Source organism: Hyposmocoma kahamanoa, unplaced genomic scaffold, assembly GCF_003589595.1.
Source record: "Hyposmocoma kahamanoa isolate Upper Pololo Valley unplaced genomic scaffold, ASM358959v1 86, whole genome shotgun sequence".
NCBI lineage: Eukaryota > Metazoa > Arthropoda > Insecta > Lepidoptera > Cosmopterigidae > Hyposmocoma > Hyposmocoma kahamanoa.
In genome coordinates this window covers 2995925-3020854 of record NW_020654289.1, presented here as the reverse complement: position 1 = coordinate 3020854, position 24930 = coordinate 2995925, and the positions used below count along the sequence as shown (strand labels likewise).

At 38.9% G+C, this 24930-nt stretch overlaps 1 protein-coding gene and 1 long non-coding RNA gene across 3 annotated transcripts; one reads left to right on the top strand and one right to left on the bottom strand.

The window, feature by feature from the left end:
• Window positions 1–83: 83 nt before the first annotated feature.
• On the top strand, window positions 84–5991 carry LOC113234854 (the record flags this gene model as incomplete). Its single annotated transcript, XM_026470376.1, has 4 exons — window positions 84–158; window positions 1875–2095; window positions 4278–4385; window positions 5820–5991. Coding segments are annotated over 4 exons (576 nt in total), but the record flags the coding sequence as incomplete, so codon positions are not given.
• A 10601-nt stretch (window positions 5992–16592) lies between these two features.
• Window positions 16593–24625, bottom strand: LOC113234956. 2 transcript variants are annotated; one of them, XR_003310819.1, is made up of 3 exons: window positions 24521–24625; window positions 21971–22236; window positions 16593–16935 (listed from the first exon to the last, which is right to left on the bottom strand). It is a non-coding gene; the product is annotated as an uncharacterized LOC113234956 (long non-coding RNA). The 2 variants fall into 2 exon arrangements; XR_003310818.1 differs by lacking the exon at window positions 24521–24625 and adding an exon at window positions 23640–24208.
• Window positions 24626–24930: the final 305 nt, after the last annotated feature.

Here is a 24930-nt window from a genome sequence, read left to right as displayed (position 1 = left end):
TTTTTTTGCGTAATTCCAGACACGGGTGGAAGTGGATGTTACTCATCAGCATATCTATTGCATTTGCAAGCGACGATTGTGAAAAGAAAAACAACCATCGGGACAAGAGGCAAGTCAATGGCTTACCCCTGATTTATCCTTACGGAGGAACTTATAAGGTAATAAACACTCCCTGATATTGAAAAAATAAAACGTGTATTTTATTTTATTTAAATAATAAAAAATAGATTCTGTAACGTAAGCAGTACAGAATGGGGGACAAGAGAAATTAAAATGAAAATGTCGTTAATTCGGTATTTATTCGGGCAGAGTCACATCCTATTAATAGTTGATGTAATAATGTAATGTTACTATGGCGCTAACTCGTATTTATACTTATTCCTTTCCAAAAATCAATTAGATACTAGAATTCAAAATCTTCGTACATAGATGAGAGACTACGTATTGAAAATCTATTTGGAATTAATAATAAATCGAGCACAGCATCAAACTATCAGTTCTGGACAAGTATATAAATTTTCAAGTAAAATATTAATTTAATACTAGTAGTATCTTGAAACTAAGTGGTGTTATGTAATTATTTTACATAATACATTTCTAATTAGTAATTTTAGGATTGTGAGAAATTAATAATTATTTATCATTTTCGAGTTCTTAGGTTTTCGCGATTGTTACACATAGGAAATAAAACTATTTTTCCGGATTTATATCGCGTATATTGTTTTTTTTATGTATGTATATTTATTATCTTTGTAAAATTAAAAATAAGGTATTTAATTAATAACTATTGTAAATATAGTGAAAAAATAGGGTGGTTTGCATCATTATTAGACATAACTGGTTGAAGACTGTACCACCTCAGTCAACCGTGACCATGCGACCTGTAAAGGGTCCGAAACGTCGCTTTGTTTGAAAAAACAAATATACGCAATTTAAATCCGGAAAAATAGTTTTATTTCCAATATTTATTTATTTATTTACAAGTATTTCTATTTATTGAATGTATTTGTAATTACAATTATGGATCGAGGGCTTCATGTGCGGATGGCGGTGGCGCCACAAGTGCACATCGAAACTAATAATTCATTACCAATGGGTAACAACCATGAAAAACGTAAGAACTCGTTAAATAACTTAGCTTCACTAGCTTAGCTAGGAAAGGCTTTCTTTCCCAATAGAAAACTGCGCGTAAAAGCTTTTTTCCACTCTAGCATGGTTTTTAAAATTCGGACTTGACGATGGGCTGTGGTGCACCCATTGACTTACAAATAAATGGACGACGGGTCTAATACAAAAACCACGAAAAAAAGTCCCAAGTCAACATATTCGAAATTTAAATTGTCATCGCAGTATCGCGCTGTCAGTCGAACAAATGAAGACAAAAGCGGAGTTTGACGCTCTGTATACGATTTTAACGCCTTACAAGTGCGGACACTTTTTAGCGCGGACCCGACGTCCATATAATTGCATGTCAATGGGTGCACCTAATATTTTCTTTCGATAAAAAAAAATAAACATAATGACACGTTCAACTAAGCAATTCGTCCATTATTTATGTAATATAAATCGGTTGGTATATTTTATTCTTATTATTGTTGACATTAAATTGACGACGATAACTAATTTTGTTTATTAAATTATTTTGTTAACTGTTTTTCTTTGGTCTACCATTTTCCTCGCTATAATGAGGTGAAATGTGTTTCGCTCGGCAGCGAAGTTGTTTTACGTCTCGTGCCTTGAAACCCTCGCTATGTCAGCGTTCCATTTTTGATAATCTTAGGACCCTTCGTTTGCTCCGGTTTCAATACAAGCACCCGCGTCAAAGAACAACTTTGCAACCGTGCATCATAATTAACTATTATTTTATATTGCAGCTTCTCATTGGTTTTACAATGCCAGTGAAAACAACGGACTTCGTCAACCTTTATTTCACGGCCAACTTCCAGTACCAATATCTGCAGTTCACCAACGTCTCTGCTCTTTCTCGGTATTACTTCATTAAGGAAGTGTCGAGGGAACAACGGGAGGTGGTTATGAAGAATCAAAGAGATGAGAGAATTGTATTTTATGAGTCTCTTGCTGATTGGCTGAATAGGTAAGCATCAATTTTATGGTAGCTACTAAATAAAAATGAGTGACGATTTCATTTATCTGGTTTTAAAGTAGGAAATTCCCTATAGTATACTTATACTACAGGGAATTTCTACCCAGGACACTCAGACCAAACACAATGTGGGAAACAACATTTCTCTAACTGGAAATCGAACCAGACACCTCTTCATCCAGCGCCCAACTGCCTCCGTGGCCGAACGGTTACCACGGTGGACTGCCAAGCAGAGGTCAATTCCCAGGCCGGGAGGAATGTGTGTATGGCCTACATTTATTTCTCTCGTGAGTATGGGTGTAATTTGTGGTTGTCTATGTGTGTGTCCATGGCACCCGCGATACAGGGTTTCCCTAGTGCGAGGCTATGAGTGTGTTGCGTTATTATTATTACTAAGAAAAATAAACATTTCTCCACAAAACAGGAATCGACAATCGAATAGAAATCATAATACTTAAAAACTAATAGAAAATCTAATTCAGTGATGTAGACAAAAAGATCAAAGGCTTACAGCATTGCTGATTTTTAGTTTTCACCTATACCTAGCTGTTTGCTTGCTCCACTAAGCTAATATGCGGAGTGTACACCAAGTGTATCACGCTTTATGGCGAAGCATTTCAACGCGGTCCTAGATTTTGGGAGGTGAGGCCCCACCTCACCTTACGGTTTCGCCACTTGCGTACCGCAATCCGCGCTGTAAATATGAATTAAAAAAGAACAGACAGAAAAAATTTTACACCAATCCGACGTCGACAATCGTCCGATAGCGACTGACGGGGCAACGGGCGATGCGACATTTCATTAAATCGCTGGGCAATTTGACAATTTTGGGATAGATAACATTAAATTCAATAACTAATAGGGCTATCCAGCAGGTTATTTATATTTATAGGAACTAAATTTCAGATCGGAAAAGTGCGAGAGTCTTGTCCTATAAAGGTCAACGATTATCCTATAGTTGAGTCTCTGAAAGTTCGGAATTTGGGTATGTTGATGGATGGATGACTCAGATTCGATAAAATATGTGCATTCTAAAGAACCAAAGTGCTATGGCGCATTAAAAAGACTTTACAAACTGCGACCTTATTTGAGGAATGAGGTGAGACGGAGATTGACGGACTCGTTGATACTACCTATCATAGATTACGGCGATATTGTGTATTGTCCCTGTTTGTATAAAAAGACTGTGCGAAAAATTCAAAGAGTTTAGAACTCCTGTATGCGGATTCGCCCACATCTGACGTCATTCATAGTCAGCTTCCGCTTTGCCGCCACTAAATGTTGGAATGACCTTCCACCAGTGAAGACGGCTGAGTCTTTTTATACATTCAAAAGAATGGCTTATTTTGCAACAGAAGTATCATGTTCCTGGTCGATTGTGGAATAGTAATTATAGTTTGTTAACAGTCATTTGTACCCTTTGTCGTCCTGATTAGATTTGTTTGTTTTTGCTTGATGTGTGTTTTATTGTCACTTGTAACTAGTAAATAAATAGTTGGATATAAGTTAGATTAATGATGTTTGTTTTGTTGTAGTCCGTTTGCTCAAAATTATGTTCCGACAATATCCGACAGAGAACACAGGCGGAGACTGAAAAACAGCACCATGCTGAGGCTTCGTCCTTTTCGTCACTCATAGCTCATAATTTGTTAGTACGTAATATCGTGTGATGTTCCATGTATTTGTGTGGGTGTGTTTGGTGAATAAAGTCCTATTAATTTAATTTTAATTTAATTGTATAGTACTTAAATAGAAATATCTCAATATCTACAAACTTACATATGTTATACTAAAATAGACTATTATATTCATTGACTTACAAATAAATGGACGACGGGTCTAATACAAAAACCACGAAAAAAATGTCCCAAGTCAACCTATTTAAACGTAGTGACATGTAAAGGAATATGAAAAAACTAAAACGTTGAATTTAAATTGTAATGTCATCGCAGTACTGTCAAATTTTGCTTGCTTCGCTGTCAGTAGAACAAACGAAGACTAGAGCGTGAATGACGCTCTGTATACGATTTTAACGCCCTATAAGTTCGGACACTTTTTAGCGCGGACCCGACGTCCATGTGATTGTAAGTCAATGATTATATTACTAAAATTTATATGTTATATTTTTATTTTTATAATTATACTAAAGCCAAAAGTGTTGCAAAAATTCTAGACAAGGAGTGACCGGCAAGCAATGTGTGCTTCGTGCGATCTGTGAGGCTGCGCAGTATCCCGTCGAAAAGGAAGGATTGATCGGTGAACTTATACACATTTTACTTACGTAAGTTTCTTAGAAATTCATCGTTAATATTCATATTTCTTTTTACCTTTTTATATCAACTAAATTGGCTATCGTACGATTAGTCGTCGAATGGCTTTCCCACCATAGATTATAAATTCCCTACCGAAGCGCAGTAGTCTTCCTTATTTTCCTTTTTTCATAGTTCTGTACTTTCTGCGAATTTCACAATTGTATATTTTTCCTATAGACTTAAAATCCTTTTGACGTTAATTAACTCGGGTCACAGATCGAAAACAAAAAAACTGAACGAAGTTCAGTATTGTCATAATCTGTAGAATTGTATTTTTTATGTTAGTTTCCAATTTCATGCATATCGTTTGAGAAACGTTCGAGTAATTCCATCCGTAGATTGTGTAATTTGAATGGATGCCAAGTAAACTTCAGAATATCAGTTGCTCTTGTTATGACAACAATTTAAAAAACCCTTGGACAACTTATCGCAAAACGATTTTCATAGACAGGCAATTAACAATATTGTTCCTGCAGTCGTATATTGCCTAAAATGTACAATATACCACGTTTTAATGAGGTTACACAAATATTATTCCACTTACATCTAAGTAGGCTGCTGGAACATCAACCCGTTTCACCTGGCTATCAATTTCTCAAGAAATTCTAAATAAATAAGGATCTAAGAAGTTACCCTGAAGTACACCTTCGGGAGGGCGTGTCTGGAATGCATGCGGGGTACGATTAATGGCTTGCACTCGGGAAGTGTGTTAGGAATCCGGAATAGAGACAAATAGCTTCCAAAGGATGCTTATTAGTAGCTTACTTGGAACTTGAGGCAAGATTATCGTGAGCTCCATTTTTCTTTGGAAAATGTTCGACATTTCGTCGCTAGCTATTTGTGGAAGAATAATTTGGTACTTTGTCGAATGGTGAAGTGGAAATTGATATTGGTTAGGGAATACTGAATTCTCTTTTAAGGTATTCTATCAACTTCGCATAATGCCCGGAGCATTTTTTGTTTAAGTTCTTTTTGTTTATTTATTCGTGAAATACGATATTTGCAAATAACAAGGAATTAATTACTTTGTCAGATGTGAAGTTTAGGATGTAGGGTATTTTTTTATGATATCAAGTAATGGGATGAGCAAGTAGCGTGCCTGGTGGTAAGCGACAGGTCTACCCATAACAGTTGTCCACCACCGTGAGACAAAGTTGGCGCGTCCCATGTACCTGTAATTTCACCAGCACCCTTACCCTTCAAAACCAGAACGCAGTAATACTTACACTACTGCTGGCGGCAGAAATAGGCATGATGGCAGTACTTCTCTGGACAAACTTTTTCTCAACGAATGTATGTTGAAGACGCTGATTTAAATCCAACCAAATTGACAGATTTTTTCTTACCGTTCGATCTTTGTATTAATTATTAAATTATAATGATATATTAATGATGTTTTTTAGCCCAGACTATGGTCACTTAGAAGATGAAGATGAGGACTGGAAAGAAACGATGGCTGTATACATCGACGCTGCAACGGCTGGGAGACAGATGTTCAGTTGTTTGTCTATCTACAGTGAATGTCCAGAAGGACAAGGGCTTATGGAGCTCGTTACTAAGCTCGGAGATCAATAAAGTAATTCATATAGATACAAGTGCAATCATTTTATCAAGTATCATAAATACAGGTATCATGTTTTTAATATTGCTATAGTCTTGTAAGTTACCCTGGGCACTGGGTAGATATATCAATCTCTATCAGAGATGGGTAAGAGACCGGGTTTTGTCTCGGCGTTTTGCTAAGCGGGTTTTTAACGGGTTAAAACCTTCTTATTAGTTTAGAGACAGAGCAGACAGCGAGCCAGCGTAACTGAGAATATTGTCTGGTTTATATATATATATATATATATATATATATATATATTTACTTTGTATATTAGTCATACATAGTCATACTAGTCATACATAGTCATACCATCATTTTTTTTTTAATTAATCTGTTAAATGTTGTTAATAAATTCAACAGATATAATTATTAATATCCGATGTTTATCGTGGCGGTGGTGTACTTAAATTTGATTATGTTGAAAAACGATGTGTCAACAAGGCCAGGCTGACAATCAGTTCCGCGTGGCATACAGCCACAAGGATTATACTGAGCCTGTTCCTTCCACGCACTGTTGTTGTTCCCACAATATTGTTATATTATTATGTTCTGTTCGTATTACTGTGTGTGGTATATAAATGATTTAAATGGTTTAACATTCTTATAAAACAAAAATTACATTGAAATTTCTAACAAGTATGGAATTATACCAATTTATACCGCGTCACCGCCTGTAATGCTCGCTTTTGAACGCCACATTACAAGAGCATGTTCGCGCAGTTAGTGAGATGTTATCGACTCGAAAAACATAAGTACTAAAACGGTATTGTTACTTAAAAAAACAATGTTAAAATGAGAAGTAATCGTACGTAATTATTTAATAAAAAATGAATTCTAATTATTTTATTATAAAAAACACAAAAAATCATTATCCATGTTTTAGGATAAATACTCAGTAAAAACGGATATTTATTGGATATTTATCCTTTGACGGATATTTTATCGGGTAAAAATCCATCTCTAGGCACGGCATGCTAGAAGACGTCGGTCCAAATCCGGCCGGATCGAAGGAATTTTTTTCTAAGTGTTCGATCTTAGTATTTAATAATTATTACAAACTAGGGGAGTAATTTCACAGAAAAATAATTGAATATCAATTCAATGAGAATTTAAATATATGTACCAATTATACCACGCATCAAAAAATCCCGGTTAAAACCCGGGCGGTTTGATAAGTATTTAATCCACTGTCCATCTCTAATCTATGTAAGAAAAAAAAAGACAAATCGACGAAAGGTTCAAGATATTATCATCCCCTGAAACAAATTTTCGTGTCTTATTTTTTCTTATTTTACTACCAGAAAAAGCCTCGAGCTGAAAGATTGCAATGAAACGTCAGCGTCGCGTAAGCACCAAATAAATCTACTTAGTTACAGAGACTCAATAAATCCCTCTGACATCTAAATCGGCCACCAACTGATTGCCCATTGGTGCCTAAGGGATACTACCCTCGATTCTCGACTTTTTCTTTGATAGACGAAGCTGTTACTTTGGTTATACAATTCCATAATGTGCGATGTTTCTTACATAAATGTACGAAATTCTGTGTATTCACGCTAAAATATCAGTGCCTCCAGTGAGAAAGGGAATAACTCAAAATCGACACTTTTGAGGAGAGGCAAATAACCATACGGGTACGGGTAACGGGTATTACCAATTATGTCCAGTGGAACAAACGGAAAATTCAGTTATACGTGAGGCGCACTATAAGTTTTCGGAATGAATAGGAAAAAAATACTATAAATGGTCAGAAATTAGTTTATTGTTTCTCAAAATAATCTCCGTTAGCGTTAATGCACTTTTTCACATGAATGATCAATTTTGAAAACATTTATGCCACTCCTCCGTGACAATATCTGAAACATATTTTTCATACTCTTCGAGAGCCTCTTCACGTAATGAAAATCGTTGACCGCGTAACTGGTTCTTAATTTATGGAAATAAATAAAAGTCACAAGGTGCCAGGTCGGGACTGTACGTGGGGTGGCTCATAAGGTCAACGTTGTTCACCTTCAAAAATTCATTTGTCTGTGTGGCCGTGTGAGTACTGGCATTATCGTGGTGCAAGATGATACGGCGTTTACGGTTATTTTTACGGAGTTTGTCAATAACTTTTGCAAACAAATGGTCATGTACCAATCACTATCCACGTACAACGATTCTCCAAAGCAACAGTAGCCAAGTGTCCAGTTTTATAAAAAAAAGAAGCAATCATTCGCTTAGTGGCACTTTGCACGTGCGCCACTTTGGTTGGTTTCGTGCGTGGCTTTGGGTGGCTCATCTCGAAGGACCCATACGCTCGGTTGCTGCTTTGTTTTGGGACCGTAACTATAAATCCATGTTTCGTCACCTGTCACATAGTGTCTCACACCAAATTTGACGCCTCTTCGTTGAATCTGGTAAGCATGGCATTGAACCAGGTGACACGATCCGTTTTTGAGCCTCAGTCAAATTATGTGGGATCCACCGAGAGCACAGCTTTTTCACACTCAAATGTTTGTGTACTATTGACTGTATTTGACTCATGCCTATGCCTAACGATGCCCGAATCTCATGGTATGTCACTGCCTGTATGTGTTGAATTCTGCAAACCAGCTATAAATAGTCGTCTTGCATGGTGCTTCATCGCCAAAAGCAGTTTGAAGCCGAGTGAAGCCCCGCTGAGCTGTTAAATTACACTTAAAGTGGTAGAAAATCACACTACGAAAATGTTCACGAGCTAAATCCATGGTGATGTAGACAACCAATTTCTAAAATGACGCCATAATGTAAAAACAAGTGACAATCAGATGAAACAAGCTGTATTATACAGCCAAAGAGTTTTCAAATGTTGTAATTACTTTTGAAATATTGTTTATGTAAGTATCCAGTTCCGGAAACTTATAGTGGGCCCTGTGTATTTTTATGGACTCTGTGGAATAAGGTAATAGTCGCTTTTAGTCCTACTTTTTTCCCCGTTATTGTGGAAAACTACGAAAAGTGTCTTTATGTAAAAATATATCTACAGTCATTCGTTAAACTTGCCTGTATTTTTTGAATGAGAGCACTTGTACCTTTAGACTTCTAAAAAATACCGGATAACTAAGATTATTCGTATAGGAACAGTGAGTTATGCCCTAAATTCAATAAAAAAAAAACGAAGTTAGGAGACTGCTAGGGAAGCGTCCTTTTGATATGTTAAGTAATCGGACACGCTGAATCCAATGATGCAATAAAAACGAAAAGGCATAACTCGTCTTATTCCGTTTTTCACTGGAGGCACAGATATATAGAATAGAAATTTATTTTCTCCTAATAGCTTACAAATATTACAAAGACATTGTGTACAAGTATAGATATAAATAATGCTACAATCGGAGACTGTTTGATACCAGTCTCCCATTGTGGATATAATACTAGGTAAAAGCTGTGTTATGGATCGTTAGGCCTCCACCCCACAGACGTAAGAGTATAAATTGTACCCAAATACACTTATAGTTTAGTAAATATAAATCACTAAAAACTTGATAATTTAAATCAAACGTATGAGTGAGTTTGTGTGTATGTGTGATGAACGTAATCGTGTGTTTGTATTGTATGAGCGAGGTAGTTTCTCTAATCTATGAAATCTATGAGAATATAAAAGACGTCTAGTTTATTCGGACACGGATACTCGTAAGACGACATTATTTTTTTTTATATTTGTTAATACAAATATCGAACACAAAGACAACATTCTTTGAACCTGACAGGACTTGTGTCTGTGTCATTCCAGGGCGACCGCTTTACCAACTCAGCTGCAGATCGAGTGAGCTGTCCATATTTCTTTTTATGATACTAAGTGATGGGACGAGCACGTCGTGCGCCTGTTGGAAAGCGACACGCCTGTCCATAACAGTTGCAGTGCCACTCGGTGTTTTAAATCGCAAAGATCTGCTTGTAATTTCACCAGCATCCTTACCTTTCCAAACCGGAACGCAGTAATGCTCACGTTACTGCTTGGCGGCAGAAATAGGTAAGGTGGCAGTACTTCCCTGGACGAACTCTTTCAAAAGGAACTCTACTGCTGCTAATTTTTCTATGCGTTTATTACAGGTCTTTGTCCTTGGGTTTAACGTATTTTTTATCGTTGCGCCATCTGTTTAATGACAATAATAATATAAATTTCGTCGACTCACTTTCTCAAACTCGTATTGAGCACAAAGTTACTGAAAGACTAGATTGTAAATACAAATTTTGTAGACTGATTTTACATCACATTTCCTTCATATTCTTTTTCTTCATATTCATTATAGACATTGGATTGTACCTATTCTTAAAGTAATGCATCCCAATTAACACCCTTGATAAGAAATTTAAAATAAATAGAAAGTTTTACCAGCTCCTGAATAATCACTCTGAATAAGATACGAGTTTGAGAAAGTAAGGCATCGATTTGACATTTTTGTTTTCAGTTATTTATTCGGAAATGAAACTTTTGTATAATTATAAAAAATTGCCCATCAAACGATTTGTTTGTGGTTTTTATTGTACCTAATGAATTCATCGTATTTTTTATCTGTCGTTTTCTCCGCTTATTTCTTGACTTTTTCGAATGATCATTTATTTGTGGAGAGCTTGAGGCGCTGGTGATGATTGCAAAGAAAACACTCCGTTTGAAACCACTATATTTTAATGGAAATATTATAATTTACGAAGCCACACGTTACGCTGTTAATGGTAAGAGGAAGACGCCGAGACCCTTGCCAATGACACAAAATTACATTAATTTTGCTATTGCCAACAGAACACTTAGAAAAAATTCCTTTGATCGGACTGGATTCGAACCAACGTGTTCTAGCAAACCGTGCCATTCGCTATGCCAACTTAGCTACGGAACAAATCTACTTTACGAATTTTTCTGTGCTGTTGCAAATCTTGCAATTCTTAACGACTTTTTTTCCGTAACGCCATCTGTGAGAAATCTGTTTCTTCACTCAACCAAGTACCTTTACAGTTACCAGCAGCTGACTAGAGATGTTGTTTCATTCAATTATAATTGCAATAGATATAATTTTACAAAAAACATTGAAAATCATGGTGGTAAAATATCCTGAAATTTAATAAACTTAGGGTCGTATACCAGAACTCTACTCAATGCTCAAGTCAGGATTTGAGTATGATTTAAAGCACTAGAAATCATACTCAAGTTCTTGCCATTAGAGTCGTATTTCCAGTGCTTGAAATCATACTCAAGTCTGCTCAAATACTGACTTGAGCATTGAGTAGAGTTCTGGAATACGACCCTTAATTACAATAAAAGTTTTTTTCGGATTTAAGTGCGTTTATTTCTTTTTTCAAATAAACCAACTTATTAGTCTACTAACTTACGAATTAGTCATCAGCTAGGTGTGAATAATATTAATGCAAACAACCCTACTCTGAATCATAATGTAGAACATTTCAATTTATGCTGCATACAATTTGCAAATATTTTATTTTAACAATACATATTCATTTTACTAAATTAAATTTATTATTTAAAAGGAAATCCCAAAAACCTTTAATGAGTTAATACTGCAGTGTTACGTCTGCTTGGATTTTTTTTAACAGAGGAATCCGTGGTACGTAGAAACCAAAATTCCGTTTGACATTAGAAAGTTTTTTAATTTCAATGGCCTCTTGCAACATCTTGGGTAGAAAATGAACTCTTTTACAAGGACCTAGGGTTTGTCAAATGTAATTGAATGTGCAACTTTATCGAGGTTATGTTCACAGACTTACTTATTTCTGCCACCAAGACGTAATGTGAACATTATTGTGTTCCGGTTTTGAAGAGAGAGGGTGCTGGTGAAATTACAGGCACATGAGACTAGTCCGTAAGTTGACTCAGGATGACGGGCGCAGTGACAGTCAAATCTTTTTACTCGACGGTCAAGATATAAGTCATGTTCTTTGATTTGTTTATTTATATGGGTTAAGAAACAACTGACACAATACATACTTAAAACTAATTTCTTTGTATAATAATAATATGTAGCGGTTGACCAACAAGAAAATTGAGACGGTACATGTTAAAGGTTACCGCTTTTGCAAAAACATATTTAAAACTTCAAGACAATTAGCACTGAAATACAATTTTTCTTCATCCCATAGAAACAGGCATTAGTTGTTCCATCGGCAATTGTTTGTTCTATTGATAAAGATGCCGTGGCCAGAGATATCGATCTTCTTTCTTCAAAAATTGGTTTTGTAATCACTTTCTCGTAGCAGCTGATGAGTTTACAAAATTGAATATCCGTGCAGCACTACTTACAGAGTCGTCTGTATTTTCTTAGAACCTTTACACGTCACATTTGTACCTCTATAGACAGATTCTGATATTTTATTTTATAAACTCATCAACCTGTAGTGGTGCATGGATATTATCACAAAATCATGGACCATGTGAATCCTTTATATATAAAAAACCCTACTTTCCAAATAAAAAGCACTATTAACTTTTAGAAAGTTCCAAATGTTCTGTATTGCTACAACAAGTAGAGCAGGCGTTCTTATTTGTGCAACAATGTAAGACGAGATAAATGTACTTTATTGCAAACACTAACAATGCACAGCAAACACAGAATTACAACACAAAGTGTGCACAACTGGAGCTCTTATTGACTTATATGTAAAACGACCGTTCTTGCAAGGTGAATTTACCGAAAACTAGAACTCTAAAAGTGCTTTTTCACCAGAGAAGCGAGAAGAGACGAAGATTGAAATTTGTAAGACAAAATTTAAAATAACTCCTAGCGCATATTCGGTGGTAATGGTCTAGATTGACAAGGACGTGCGAGACGAAAACTGATATATTTATTGTTATTAATAATATGTTAAACCCTATTGCGATCTACATTAGAGTATTTACTAACTCTACAGCGCAATCATGATTCACGCGACACCGCGAGCCCGCATGAGCTTATGACGGCTATTTATATCAGTCGTGGGGTTGTGGGGTACGTATAATGTAAGATTTTAAAAAGTGCTCTGCAGTCAATTTTCAAAATTTATCAACCCAATAATTTACTCTATCGGTAGTAGTAGCCTAGTATTTCAGTATTTTTATTTTACTATACAGAAAGACAGCGCGAGCTCCCGCGAGCATGCAGTGGTTATTAATATCGATCGCGAGCTTGCGAAAACTATTAATGGAAGTTTTGGTGGAAATAAGCGAGATTTCATTTTTCGTCTCGTCTCGTCTGTGGAAAAGCACCTTTAAATAGCACGTAAATTTGAAAAGGCCATTTGGTGTAATCTTTTACGACGATCCAGTCATTGTCATTATTGAGGAATTATTTCTGTAATAATGGCCATCGAGAACCCATAGTGGTCTTTGTCAATGTAAATATCGTAAAGGAAAGATGGCCGGCGCGTGACTTGCACCGCGCTATGAGATTTACTTAATTTGCCGACGACGTGCGACTTACTGTACAAACAAGGCTCTACCCGCTTCTTATTTAAGTGAGATTGCGGGTACAGGGTAACAAAGTTAAGAAGATATTGCTGAGAATAAATGTACATTGTACTCTGGATAAAAAAAGTATCTAAATTACACAGAGTACTAAAGAACCGACCTCAAAAGTTCGTAGAATTACATCTATTCGTCAAGTTTTATTGAATTCGGTTACCGGAAAGTACGCGAAATCGGATTCATCTCAGCCAAAACACGGATAAAGGCCGTCCCCAAAGACCGCCACAGCGACCGGTCTTGCACTGCTTGCATTTTATGGGTGGTCTGCCCAGAGCCCACGCTATATCTTCTTAGAACTCGATGGTACCATCGGCTATCTGTAATGTGTGCCATTTAAGTTTTGCTGTGCTCTGGACTATACTCTGGTTTTTTTGCCATTACATGGTTTCAAATGGAAGTAAATTGTGTTTAATATCAAGGATACGTTATTTGTTTTTAACCGACTTGAAAAACAGGAGGAGGTTCTCAATTTGACTGTATTTTTTTGTGTGTATGTTACGGGATAACTTTAAAAATTATTATAAAAATTTGAGAACCGATTTTGATGATTCTGTTTTTGTTGGACAGAGGGTACCTCAGTATTGGTCTCATTTAAATTTGATGGAAATATTGCACCTCTAAGGGCGGCAAACTAGGATGAATCCGGTTTCGTGTACTTTCCGGTAACTGATTTCAATAAAACTTGGTAAATATATGTAATTTCACGACCTTTTGATGTCGTTTTTTAATAATTAATATATTTTTGAAAGTTTCTCAGTGGCCGGTCGGTTACCATGCCGGACTACCACGCAAAGGTTAGATTAGAGTTAGGTTAGAGTTTAATTCCCAAGCCGGTAAAAATATATTTATGGCCTACATTTATTTCTCTCATACACTTTAGGAGTAATTTGTAGTTGTCTGTGTGTGTGTGTCCATTGCACCCGCGATACTGGGTTTCCATAGCGCAAGGCTTTAAAAAAAATACTAAATAGTATAACTGGTCAGAAATGAATTTATTGTTCCACAAAATATTCTCCGTTAGCGTTAATGCACTTTTTCATATGAATGAACCAATTTTGTAAACATTTATGCCGCTCCTTCGTGACAATCTCTGAAACATATTTTTCATACTCTTCGAGAGCCTCTTCAGGTAATGAAAATCGTGGAGCGCGTAACTGGTTCTTAATTTTTGGAAATAAATAAAAGCCACAAGGTGCCAGGTCGGGACTGTACGCGGAATGGCTCATAAGGTCAACGTTGTTCACCTTCAAAAATTCATTTGTCTGTCTGGCCGTGTGAGAACTGGCATTATCGTGGTGCAAGATGAAACGGCGTTTACGGTTATTTTTTCGGATAATTTCCGACAAACAAATGATCGTGTACCAATTACTGTTCACAGTACAACGATTCTCCAAAGCAACAGCAGAGAAGTGTCCAGTTTTATTAAAAAAAAGACGCAGTCATCCGTTTAGAGGCACTTTGCACGCGCGCCACTTTGGTTGGTTTCGGCTCATCTCGAAAGACCCATACGCTCGATTGCTGCTTTGTTTTGGGATCGTAACTATAAATTTTTATTTCGTCACCTGATACTATGTTCCACACCAAATTTTACGCCTCTTCGTCGTTGAATCTGGTAAGCACGGCATTGCACCAAATGACGCGATCCGTTTTTTGAACCTCAGCCAAATTGTGTGGGATCCACCGAGAGCACAGCTTTCTCGCACCCAAATGTTTGTATAGTATTGATTATATTTGACTCATGCCTATACCTAAAGATGCCCGAATCTCATGGTATGTCACATACCTGTCTGTTTTGATCATACGATGCACAGCATCGATGTTTTTGTTGTTCACAGCGGTGGACGGGCGACAATCACTAAATTCGTCACTGAGATTCACACGACCGCGTTTCAATTCTGCAAACCTGTGCATAAATAGTCATCTTGCATGGTGCTTCATTACCAAAGGCACTGAGCTGTTAAATTACACCTGAAGTCGTAGAAAATCATACTACGAAAATTTTCACGAGTTAAATCCATGGTGATGCCGACAACCAATTTCTAAAATGACGCCACAATGTAAAAACAAGTGACAATCAGATGAAACAAACTATATTCTACGTCCAAAAAGTTCCATTTTGAAATGTTGTAATTACTTTTTAAATATTGTTTATGTAAGTATCCAGTTCCGAAAACTTATAGTGCGCCCTATGTAGTCGATCAGTAGAGCTGCATGTGCTCTCGTTAAGGGAAATACTGTCACCCTATAGGGTAGGCGAGTCAAATCATCGTTATTTTATAGGTAAAAAAAATATAATAAACCGACTCGCCCCTCCGTTGGCACGGGAGCCCTGGCGTAAGCTAGGGCGGCCGGGCGGCGTCGTGGTGAATGTTCACTGATCCCACGGCGCCGACTCAACCGGCGAGAGGGAAACCCGGGGGGGTTTTAGTGGGGTAGGCCCTCCAGTCTGGAGGGAGAGTCCCCACATAAGCCCTGAGTCTCCCTGGGCTCAGGGGTATCCATAAAGATTTCCCCCCCGTCAAAAAATAAATAAATAAATAAATAAAGGTAAAAAAATATACTTGATATCGTCATACTGATTAAACTCTACTGCTCATTCGTAAGGCACATTCCCCTGCGAAGAATGAGCTAGAGCCTCTAAGGGATGTTCTTTGTAAATATACATTTGAATACATTTATCATTACAATATTTAATTTAAACATCTTAGATGGAAGAGTTAAACGGGTCACTGCCACGGATTTTTCTCGTCCAATTACGCAGAAGCTGTATAATAAACCTTTAGTATCAAGTTTTTGTTTCATTATAGTTTTAAACCTGGTAATTTTGAATATCATACGAAATCTTATTATAGACGTGTATACATTGTCCCTTAAATGAATGTTGTGCCGTTGCTTGATAAACATTATAATATAAAAAATAAGTACCTATGCATGGTGTGCAGGAAAAGAAAAAACAATTCTACAATCGTAAATAAATTTATTAAATTAAGCATCATGACGCTAATCAATAACGCCGTATAACTGAGCCCGAAACCCGTATGTATCCGTCATCTTTTTTTTATTTCCTTCCGACAAGTCACTGCTCGGGCGAAAAATATGTGCATCCGCCATCTTGTTTTTCCTTTCTCCAACAATTTACAAAACAAAATCAGTTAAAATCTCTTTTAAAAAAAAAATTGATTAACAATGAATGTTTTAAACTATTGAAACATAAGATATACAAAAAGAAAAATTACGAATATTACATAAAAATGTATCGTTTTTTATATAATACCGAGTGACGCTACAAACAAGTCGTGGACCTATTCTATTTTTCACAGCGTACTGCAGCGCGTCAAGGAAGTTTGCGGAGCAGCGGCGGGTGGATTGTTTCTACGCAACGATGCGCAAGCGCTGCACGTCTCTGGCGTGTAGAGTCGTTGTCAGCTCTAACACCAATCTGAACATTTATTTATTTATTTATTTATTTATGATAACTTGTTACATTATTAATTCATAATCTTAAACTTAACAGTATTTTATAAACTAAAGTAAGTTTTTCTAAATGCCGACGATTAATCGCTAAGCGGTTTTAACAATAACAAAGAGAAAAATGATGAATGTATGTTGTGTTTGTGTGAGTGAATGGTATGATGTCACGTGCGATCATGATATACTAATCCTATGCGTGCGACCTGCGTAATGATAGTGTCGTTGCAATGTGACTTGTGTAATGTCTTAGTGTGCGTTAGTTGTCAGGTAAGTTTGTGGAATCGAAAGATGTGTGATAAAGCGTGTTTTATTTTAAGTTTGGACTTTCTGTAGTGTCATTGAATTTTTTTTTTTTCTTATTTAAGAAGTGTTCCTTTAATTTGTACTTAATGTTTCTTTCATTAATTTCCTCCTTTAGTTGTTTAGGCAACTCATTAATTAGGGAAGGTACTTTGACATTCAGCTTATTTTTGCCGTAGAGATTGGTATAAGACGGCACTACAAGTCTACCCTCGCGCTGTCGACGGGTTCTTATGACTCCGCTATAGATTACCTGCCAATCCTTAACAAAGTACTGTTCAGCAAGTATACAATATAACATGTATACATACAAAATAACAATATATACATGATTGCAAATAGACTAGACTGACCGTATCTCGCTCATTGCGGCAAGGTTCATGTTATGCATCATTGTAATCTTTTATGACATTTATGTTTTAATAATGACATTTAAAGTTATTATTACTAATTTTTTTTATAACACCAAGTGACTGGACGAACAAGTCGTGCGCCTGGTGGTAAGCGACAGGCCTGTCCATGATAGTTGCAGTGCCACTCAGAGTTTTAAATCGCTAATATTTGAGGGACACTGCCACTGCGCCCGTCACACTGAGACGTAAGTTGACAAGTCCCATGTGCCTGTAATTTCACCGTTGTTACTGTAAAGTAATATTTAATAGGTAAGTAAATTACACTTGAAGTAGTCATATTGATTAAACTCTACTGCTCGTAAGGCAGATTCCCCCGAGTCAAATGAGCAAGAAACTCTATCCGTTAGTCTTTGTAAGTTTCAACATTTATTCATCATTTGAAACATTCGTACGCATTTATAATTTATAATATAGATCCAAATAATATCAATCCTGTCTTTTCTCTTTTGATTTTTTGTGTTTGTTCTTGGGTTTAATAAAAAGTTATTGTATTTTATTCTATTTCTATGTCATTAAATAGCCGCTATTACCAGGTTTGAGCCAGTGTCAGTTTTGTTGCATTTTATTGTTATATTATTGTTGGCAGCTTTTGGTCAAATCAAAATAGTGATGTCCCGAAGGATCGACTTGACTGACTTACTTAGTAGATCGATATTAATTTTAAACAATTAAGAATTTGGTTACAGTAAAGTAATAGAAGTACGCAGAGACTATAGATTAATCTCATAATCGATCTACACAAACGCGATGCAGTCGCTAATCGTCTGTCTTTATGCTAAACTCACACTGGCGCAGAGTCGCGCGACGATGGTCGCATTAGCGCGCCCGGATCACAGTGTGGTCGGCGCCTGACGCGTCACTGCGCGCAAGTGACGCGCGTAACCGCTCGACTTTAACCAAGTGGCGACACGCGATTCCATATTTGCATAACACAAATTTGTACCTTAATAATGGGAAAATAGATATGAATATGCTACAAGCGAAAAGCATGACGCGTCGCGACGCTTTGACTCTGCGCCAGTGTGAGTTGAGCCTTAGAGATGGAATATTTTCTTAAAATTAAAATGGAACCAATAAGGAGGTACCCTCTTTCCAACAAAAAAAGAATCCTGAAAATCGGTTAACATCACACAAAATTGAGAACCTCCTCCTAATTTTCTGAAGTCGGTTAAAAAGTGTCAGATAGTACATCGAATCAGCCGGAAGCCGTCCACTGCTGAACATAGGCCTCTCCCAAAGATTGCCAGACTAGCCGGTCGGGCGCGACGTGCATCCATCAGTTACCCGCCGCCCTTACCAGGTTATCCGTCCATCTAGTAGAGGGCCGTCCCACTGAACGCCTCCGGTTCATGGTCTCCATTCTGCCTCGCGGTGTTAAGATTTTCCCTCGCGGAATGACTTACTGTCGGCGATTTGAACATAATGTGAGGAGCCTGCTGTATACTTGTACGCATCTAGTACTACTTCCTTATTTGGTACCTAGTAGCAATGGGACGTGTTGTATTTTTTTCAACTCAAGAGTTGAGGTGGCCGCTAACTCAAGTTGCAACTCGAGTTAACTCGACTCGGTGTCTGACAGTACAACCGCGAGTCGTGAGTAGAATTCAAACCGACGATTCACCGAGTTGGGCACGATCGGCCGGCCGACCGCGACTCGAACGTGCTCCGAAGGTCGCCGAACCGACCTAATGAGAACGAATTGCCGATGAATGAAGTATTCAACTTCGCGGGAACCGAACCGAACTAGCTCAAGTTTACAAAAAGTAGCTCGAGTTGACTCGTTGTGGGAATAACTCGACTCGCCCATATCTCGCGACTCGAGCGTGCACCAAAGGTCACCGAACCGACCGAGTCGGCTCAGGGCGGGTACCGAAGCGAGTTCGGAGTACCGGGACGCTGCGAGGGCGCTAAGCCTGGCAGTAAAAGATGTCAGGGCTCGATTCTGGGGCGAGCTCCTCGAGAGGCTGCAGAGGGATACATGAGGGCGGCCATACAAAATGGTTATGGGCAAGCCCCGGCCACGGGTCCCTCCGTTGGCGATAAACCTCGACCCTGCGTTCGTGGAGAGGGTGGTGGTCACCCTCTTCCCTAGGGTCGAGAGCAGTCCCGCGACGGGGTCGTCGGGACAAGTGTCGGTGACGGATGACGACACTTGGTCTAACGATCTCGGCGTGACAGACGAGGAGCTGGATCGAGCTGTGAGGAGTCTCGGTGCTCGGAACACTGCGCCTGGCCCGGATGTTGTCCCGGTCAGGGCGTGGGTGTTGGCTCTCCACGCCGGATTGGGGAACCACATGAGATGGCTGTTCACCAGCCGTCTCTGGAGCGGTTTGTTCCCATCCGGTTGGAAGTCGGCGAGGATGGTCCTCATAAAGAAGAAAGGTCGACCCGCAGCCTCTCCCTCTGCATACCGACTCATAGGCCTGCTGGACGAGGCCGGCAAGTTGTTCGAAAGAACACTTGCCGAACTTGACACATCTGTCGCGAGTAGGGCCTTTTTTCTTTTTTCTTTTTTTTTTGACGGACTCCTGAGTCTCCCTGAGCGCAGACTCACGGTTACAGACTCCCTCCAGACTGGAGGGCCTACCCCACTAAAACCCCCCCGAGTTTCCCTCTCGCCGGTTGAGTCGGCGCCGTGGGATCGTCGCGAGTAGGGCCTGACCTGTCGGAAGACCAGTATGGCTTCCGGCAGGCGCGGTCGACAATGGACGCGATCCTTCGCGTTCGCACACTATCGACGCAGGTACTATCCCGGGGCAGAGTGGCGTTGGCGGTAAGCCTGGATATCGTCAATGCCCTCAACTCCTTGCCCTGGTTGACCGTTAAGAAGGCGCTCGAGTATCATCGAGTGCCTCCGTACCTAAAGCGAGTTGTCGGTCCAGGACCTATGGCGACAGGTACATTACGTACCGGGGTCGGGATGGCACAAGTCATCGCAGAGAGGTCGTGTAAGGGGTATGTCCTTGGACCATTCCTTTGGAACCTCGCATGCGATGCTGTCTTGAGGGTCGCACTCCCCCGGGCATGCATCTGGTGTGTTATGCTGATGACACCTGGTGCTCACCGGAGCGGAGAACTTCATGAGGACCACCCGGCTCGCTGAGCTTGGAGTTTCTCGCGTCGTCGAAAAAATCGAGGAACTGGGTTTGCGAATAGCGCCCCAGAAAACTGAGACGCTGTGGTTCCACAAACTCCTGTGAGGGAGGGAACCGCCCAGCCTCTCGATTCGCGTTGGTGACGTCGACGTCCAGGTGGGACAGTACTTAAAATACTTGGGCCTCGTCCTGGACAGTCGCTGAGATTTCGAGGAGCACTTCCGGCGCCTGGTTCCGCGGATCGATAGGGTAGCGGGTGCATTGCACCGGTTGCTGCCCAACCTTTCGGAGGGAGTTCGCCGTTTCTACGGTGGGGTGGTGCGATCCGTGGCCCTGTATGGGGCACCCGTCTGGTCACAGCGATTAATGGTTGTAATGGTCTCCTTCTGTGAAGCTGTGATGCTTCAGAAGGTGGTCGCCGAGCGTGATCAGGAGAGGGCTGATCCCGCTCGGCAGCAGCGTACCTTCGCGGCTACGGGCGATCGGAGCGGGGGCTTGGTTTGCCAGTAAGTTAGGCAGCCGCGAGGAGGACGGTCGACGGGGCGGTGTGGCCCGCTTCGTCGTGAGGAGAGGAGGGGAAGGACATAGCTCCTCCTAGGTGCTGGGGGGTTCCGGTGCGCAAAGTCGATCCCGGATCCCTCTCACTGGAGTACCCGAGATGGCCGCCGCGGGGTTTTAGCCGGTAGAAGTCCGGCATAATCTCCCTCATTCGCGGCGGAGAGGTATTTCCCCACTCAAAAAAAAAGAAAAAGGGTAACGAACCGAGTTAGCTCGAGTTCTTAAAAAACTTACTCGAATTGACTCGTTGTGAGAGTAACTCGAGTTAAACAACTCGACTCGCCCATCGTTAGAACCTATCGCTAATTAGTTAAGGGTATACTACACCAACGGTTGCACCTAGAGTCCTTTCCTACTTGGAACGGTGTATGGGACTTCCGTGATGTGTTGTCTAGAATGACTCGTTTACTACTGTACGCTAATTACTGTTGTATTGTACTCCTGTTGGACCGGCTGTATCAAGCAATAAACTGGTACAATACGGTAGAAAGTTTGGTTTCCTCTGTCACCCGTACTACGCTTTACTACATTGGTAAATTTATTACGTATTATAAAAAATCGTTAAACAAAAGTTGTTGTTTATGATGTTAGTAATGTAGTCCTGCGAGGTTATTAGATTTTAAATAAATACCCTTACCTTAAGAACGATTAGGTACATTATTCCAAAACTTATCTAAACGGGTCGTTGGTCGCCGTGTCTTGTTGTTAGCCAGCGCGCATAAATCGCAAATACCGTCATAGCGTTCATTATCTACATTAACTTCATGATAACTATAATATTCATGCCAATTAAAAAAATCTTGGTATTTTGGTGTGTTCTCGTGTACAATTTCCAACATTATTTTAACCAGTTCAGTCACACCCAAAAACCTGGCGTTCAAGTATATTCCATCGGGCAGGAATCTGTAAGAAATAATTGTGTACAGCGTTATTTGTAAACTACTAACAACTTCCCAGGACTGTATTACTAACATTATAAGCAACAGTTGCAAAGGGTACCTCAGTAGTACCTAACTTCAAATTTGAAGAAAATGTTCCACGTCTAAGGGCGGCAAATTAGGGGATGGATCCGGTTTAATGGATTTCAACTACTTTCCGCTAACTGATACAATTTTTTTTAAAGTTACAATTCTAAAAACATAATATTTTTTATTTATTTATTATTGTGCTATCTAATACTTTAAATCTGAATCTGGTAGTAAGGTAGTAAGTTCAAACATGCAAGCGTCTTCCCCGATGATCTATTTATTTAATTTCTTTTTTGTATTGATGTAATTTATGGATTAACTCACAACGGAATGTATTTTGAGTGGCCACGTAAATATGTAAAATAATTATTGTTTGTGTTTAAAAAATATAGGACGTTACTTAAAATTTATGTCGTTATAATTTTGACGTGGCTCTAACGACGCGACATCGCTAAGTTCTATTATAATGTTGGTAATACAAAGTAAAGACTTATTTAACTGCCTCCGTGGCCGAATGGTTACCATGCCGGACTGCCACGCAGAGATCCCAGGTTCGATTCCCGGGCCGGGAGAAAATAATAGATTTATATGTCCTACATTTATTTCTCTCGTGAGTTTGGGTGTAATTTGTGGTTGTCTATGTGTGTGTCCATGGCACGCGACACAGGGTTTCCCTAGTGGGGGCTATGTTGACTGTGTGCGTTATTATTATTATTATTTAAAAGCATAAATCTTAAAGCTCCACACATTGTAATGTTGAACTTGTATTACAGTTATTTTTTTAAATACAATTTATGTGCCGCAATTCGTTTTCTTCTTTTAAATATTATGGCCCTAAAAATGACTATGTACGATTAGTTAGTTAGTTTTGTAAAAATATTTTAAAAAAAATATGGCGGACGACGCCACTAGCAAGGACGGTAGTTTACTTCCAATTTGCAATTTGTTGCAATTACCGTATTAGATATAAAGGCAAAAAAATATCAATCGGACGCCACTAACTGTTTCTTCGATTATTGAAATTTCAGGCTGGTTTCACAGGTGTGCGGATTTATCTGCGAATTTGCGCGAAGCACCGGAGCGAAGTAATACGTGTGGCGTTAGAACATCGTTTTACAGTGACGATGATTTCTCCGTACGGAACACACTCCGCGTGAATTCCGCATAGGCCACCCGTGTGTTCATTGAAGGCGACTGTCTTCCGTGAATATCCGCACTAGATTAAATACACGGTTTAGAGCACTGCGGATTCTACGCATGCGGATGACCCGTACTGGACCGTACGCACAACTGTGAAACCAGCCTAAAAGAAATGAAAAACGGACAGCCAAAACAAACCTCGTATAATTAGCACCGCCATAGACTACGGGCACCGCATAATTATGTAAAGCATACAACAATTTGTCAGTCACGTAGTCTTCACCAAGTGCATCCTCAAATGCCAGAAAGAAATAATAATCGCTCCTAATCAAATCGGCACATTTAGGTACACGCTTTCCTGTCTCGTATTTCAACTCACATTGCATTTGTCCACAACCTCCAAAACTATGCAAAACCTGTCCAAATTTATTCAATTCCGTTTCTAGGCTTTGAACAAACATTTGCTGTTCGCTAATTAGCTCACAGCGCGAAGATATAATAGCTGCTATATACTTTTTATCTCTTATTTTGTGCAAAATGCTGGTACCCATTGTTGACATTTCGTCTAAGTTATAGTCCCAATGCATATATTTCCGAGGCCCTATTATTTCATTGCGGTTATTTTTTATTATAAAAAATGGACGTACTATATCTGATGTAAGTTTGTACGTCCAGGTTAAATCGAATATAATTGTTTTGTCTTCTATCAAGCAGTTTGCAGCAGGTTCGAAACCAAGGAAAATTATTTGCTGATTTTCTGTAACGCTGGGCAGTGAATTTATGCCATTACAGAAATCTCTTGCATTAAACAATATAACGTCATAAGTTTTTATGTCATTGAAATAAAAATGATCGGTGGTATAAAAGCAGTTAACGAAGCTACAATTTCTAGACAAAAAGCCATGTTGACCTACTTTAAGATCTGGGTAAGCAAATTTCAATCCTGGAGTTGTCCATTCGCCTATGTAAATTATACCATGTTTATCCAGTGTACTACATATAGAAATATTGAAAAGTACTGTGATAGTGGTTATTTCTTTAAAAAAATTATAAATAACGCCGATTATTCTATTTGTTACCCGTTTATCCATTTCGAAATTATCAATTTCTTTTACGGAAGCATAAGCAGTACCAGATTTTTAGATAACGATGATAAAACCTAAAAACATGCACCGCTGGGTTGGTAAAGTATTCTTATGAGCACGAAAACTCATGTTTTTATAATTTAAGTACTATCTATCTAACTATCTAATACGTTCCAAGAAAACAATGAGTATCTGTGAGATAATGGACCCATTGAATTAGTACATATTTATGTATTGTACAATAATCGAGGTATTAATTCTGTAGTCCACATATTTTGCCTAGATGATTCTGACAAGACTGTTACGCGGGTCTCGCGTAATTAAATGGAAGGCCACCGTCGGTCCACGTTAGAAAGAGAAGGTACAGAAATGGAAAAGAACAGGTAAAGTAAAGGCGTAAAGGC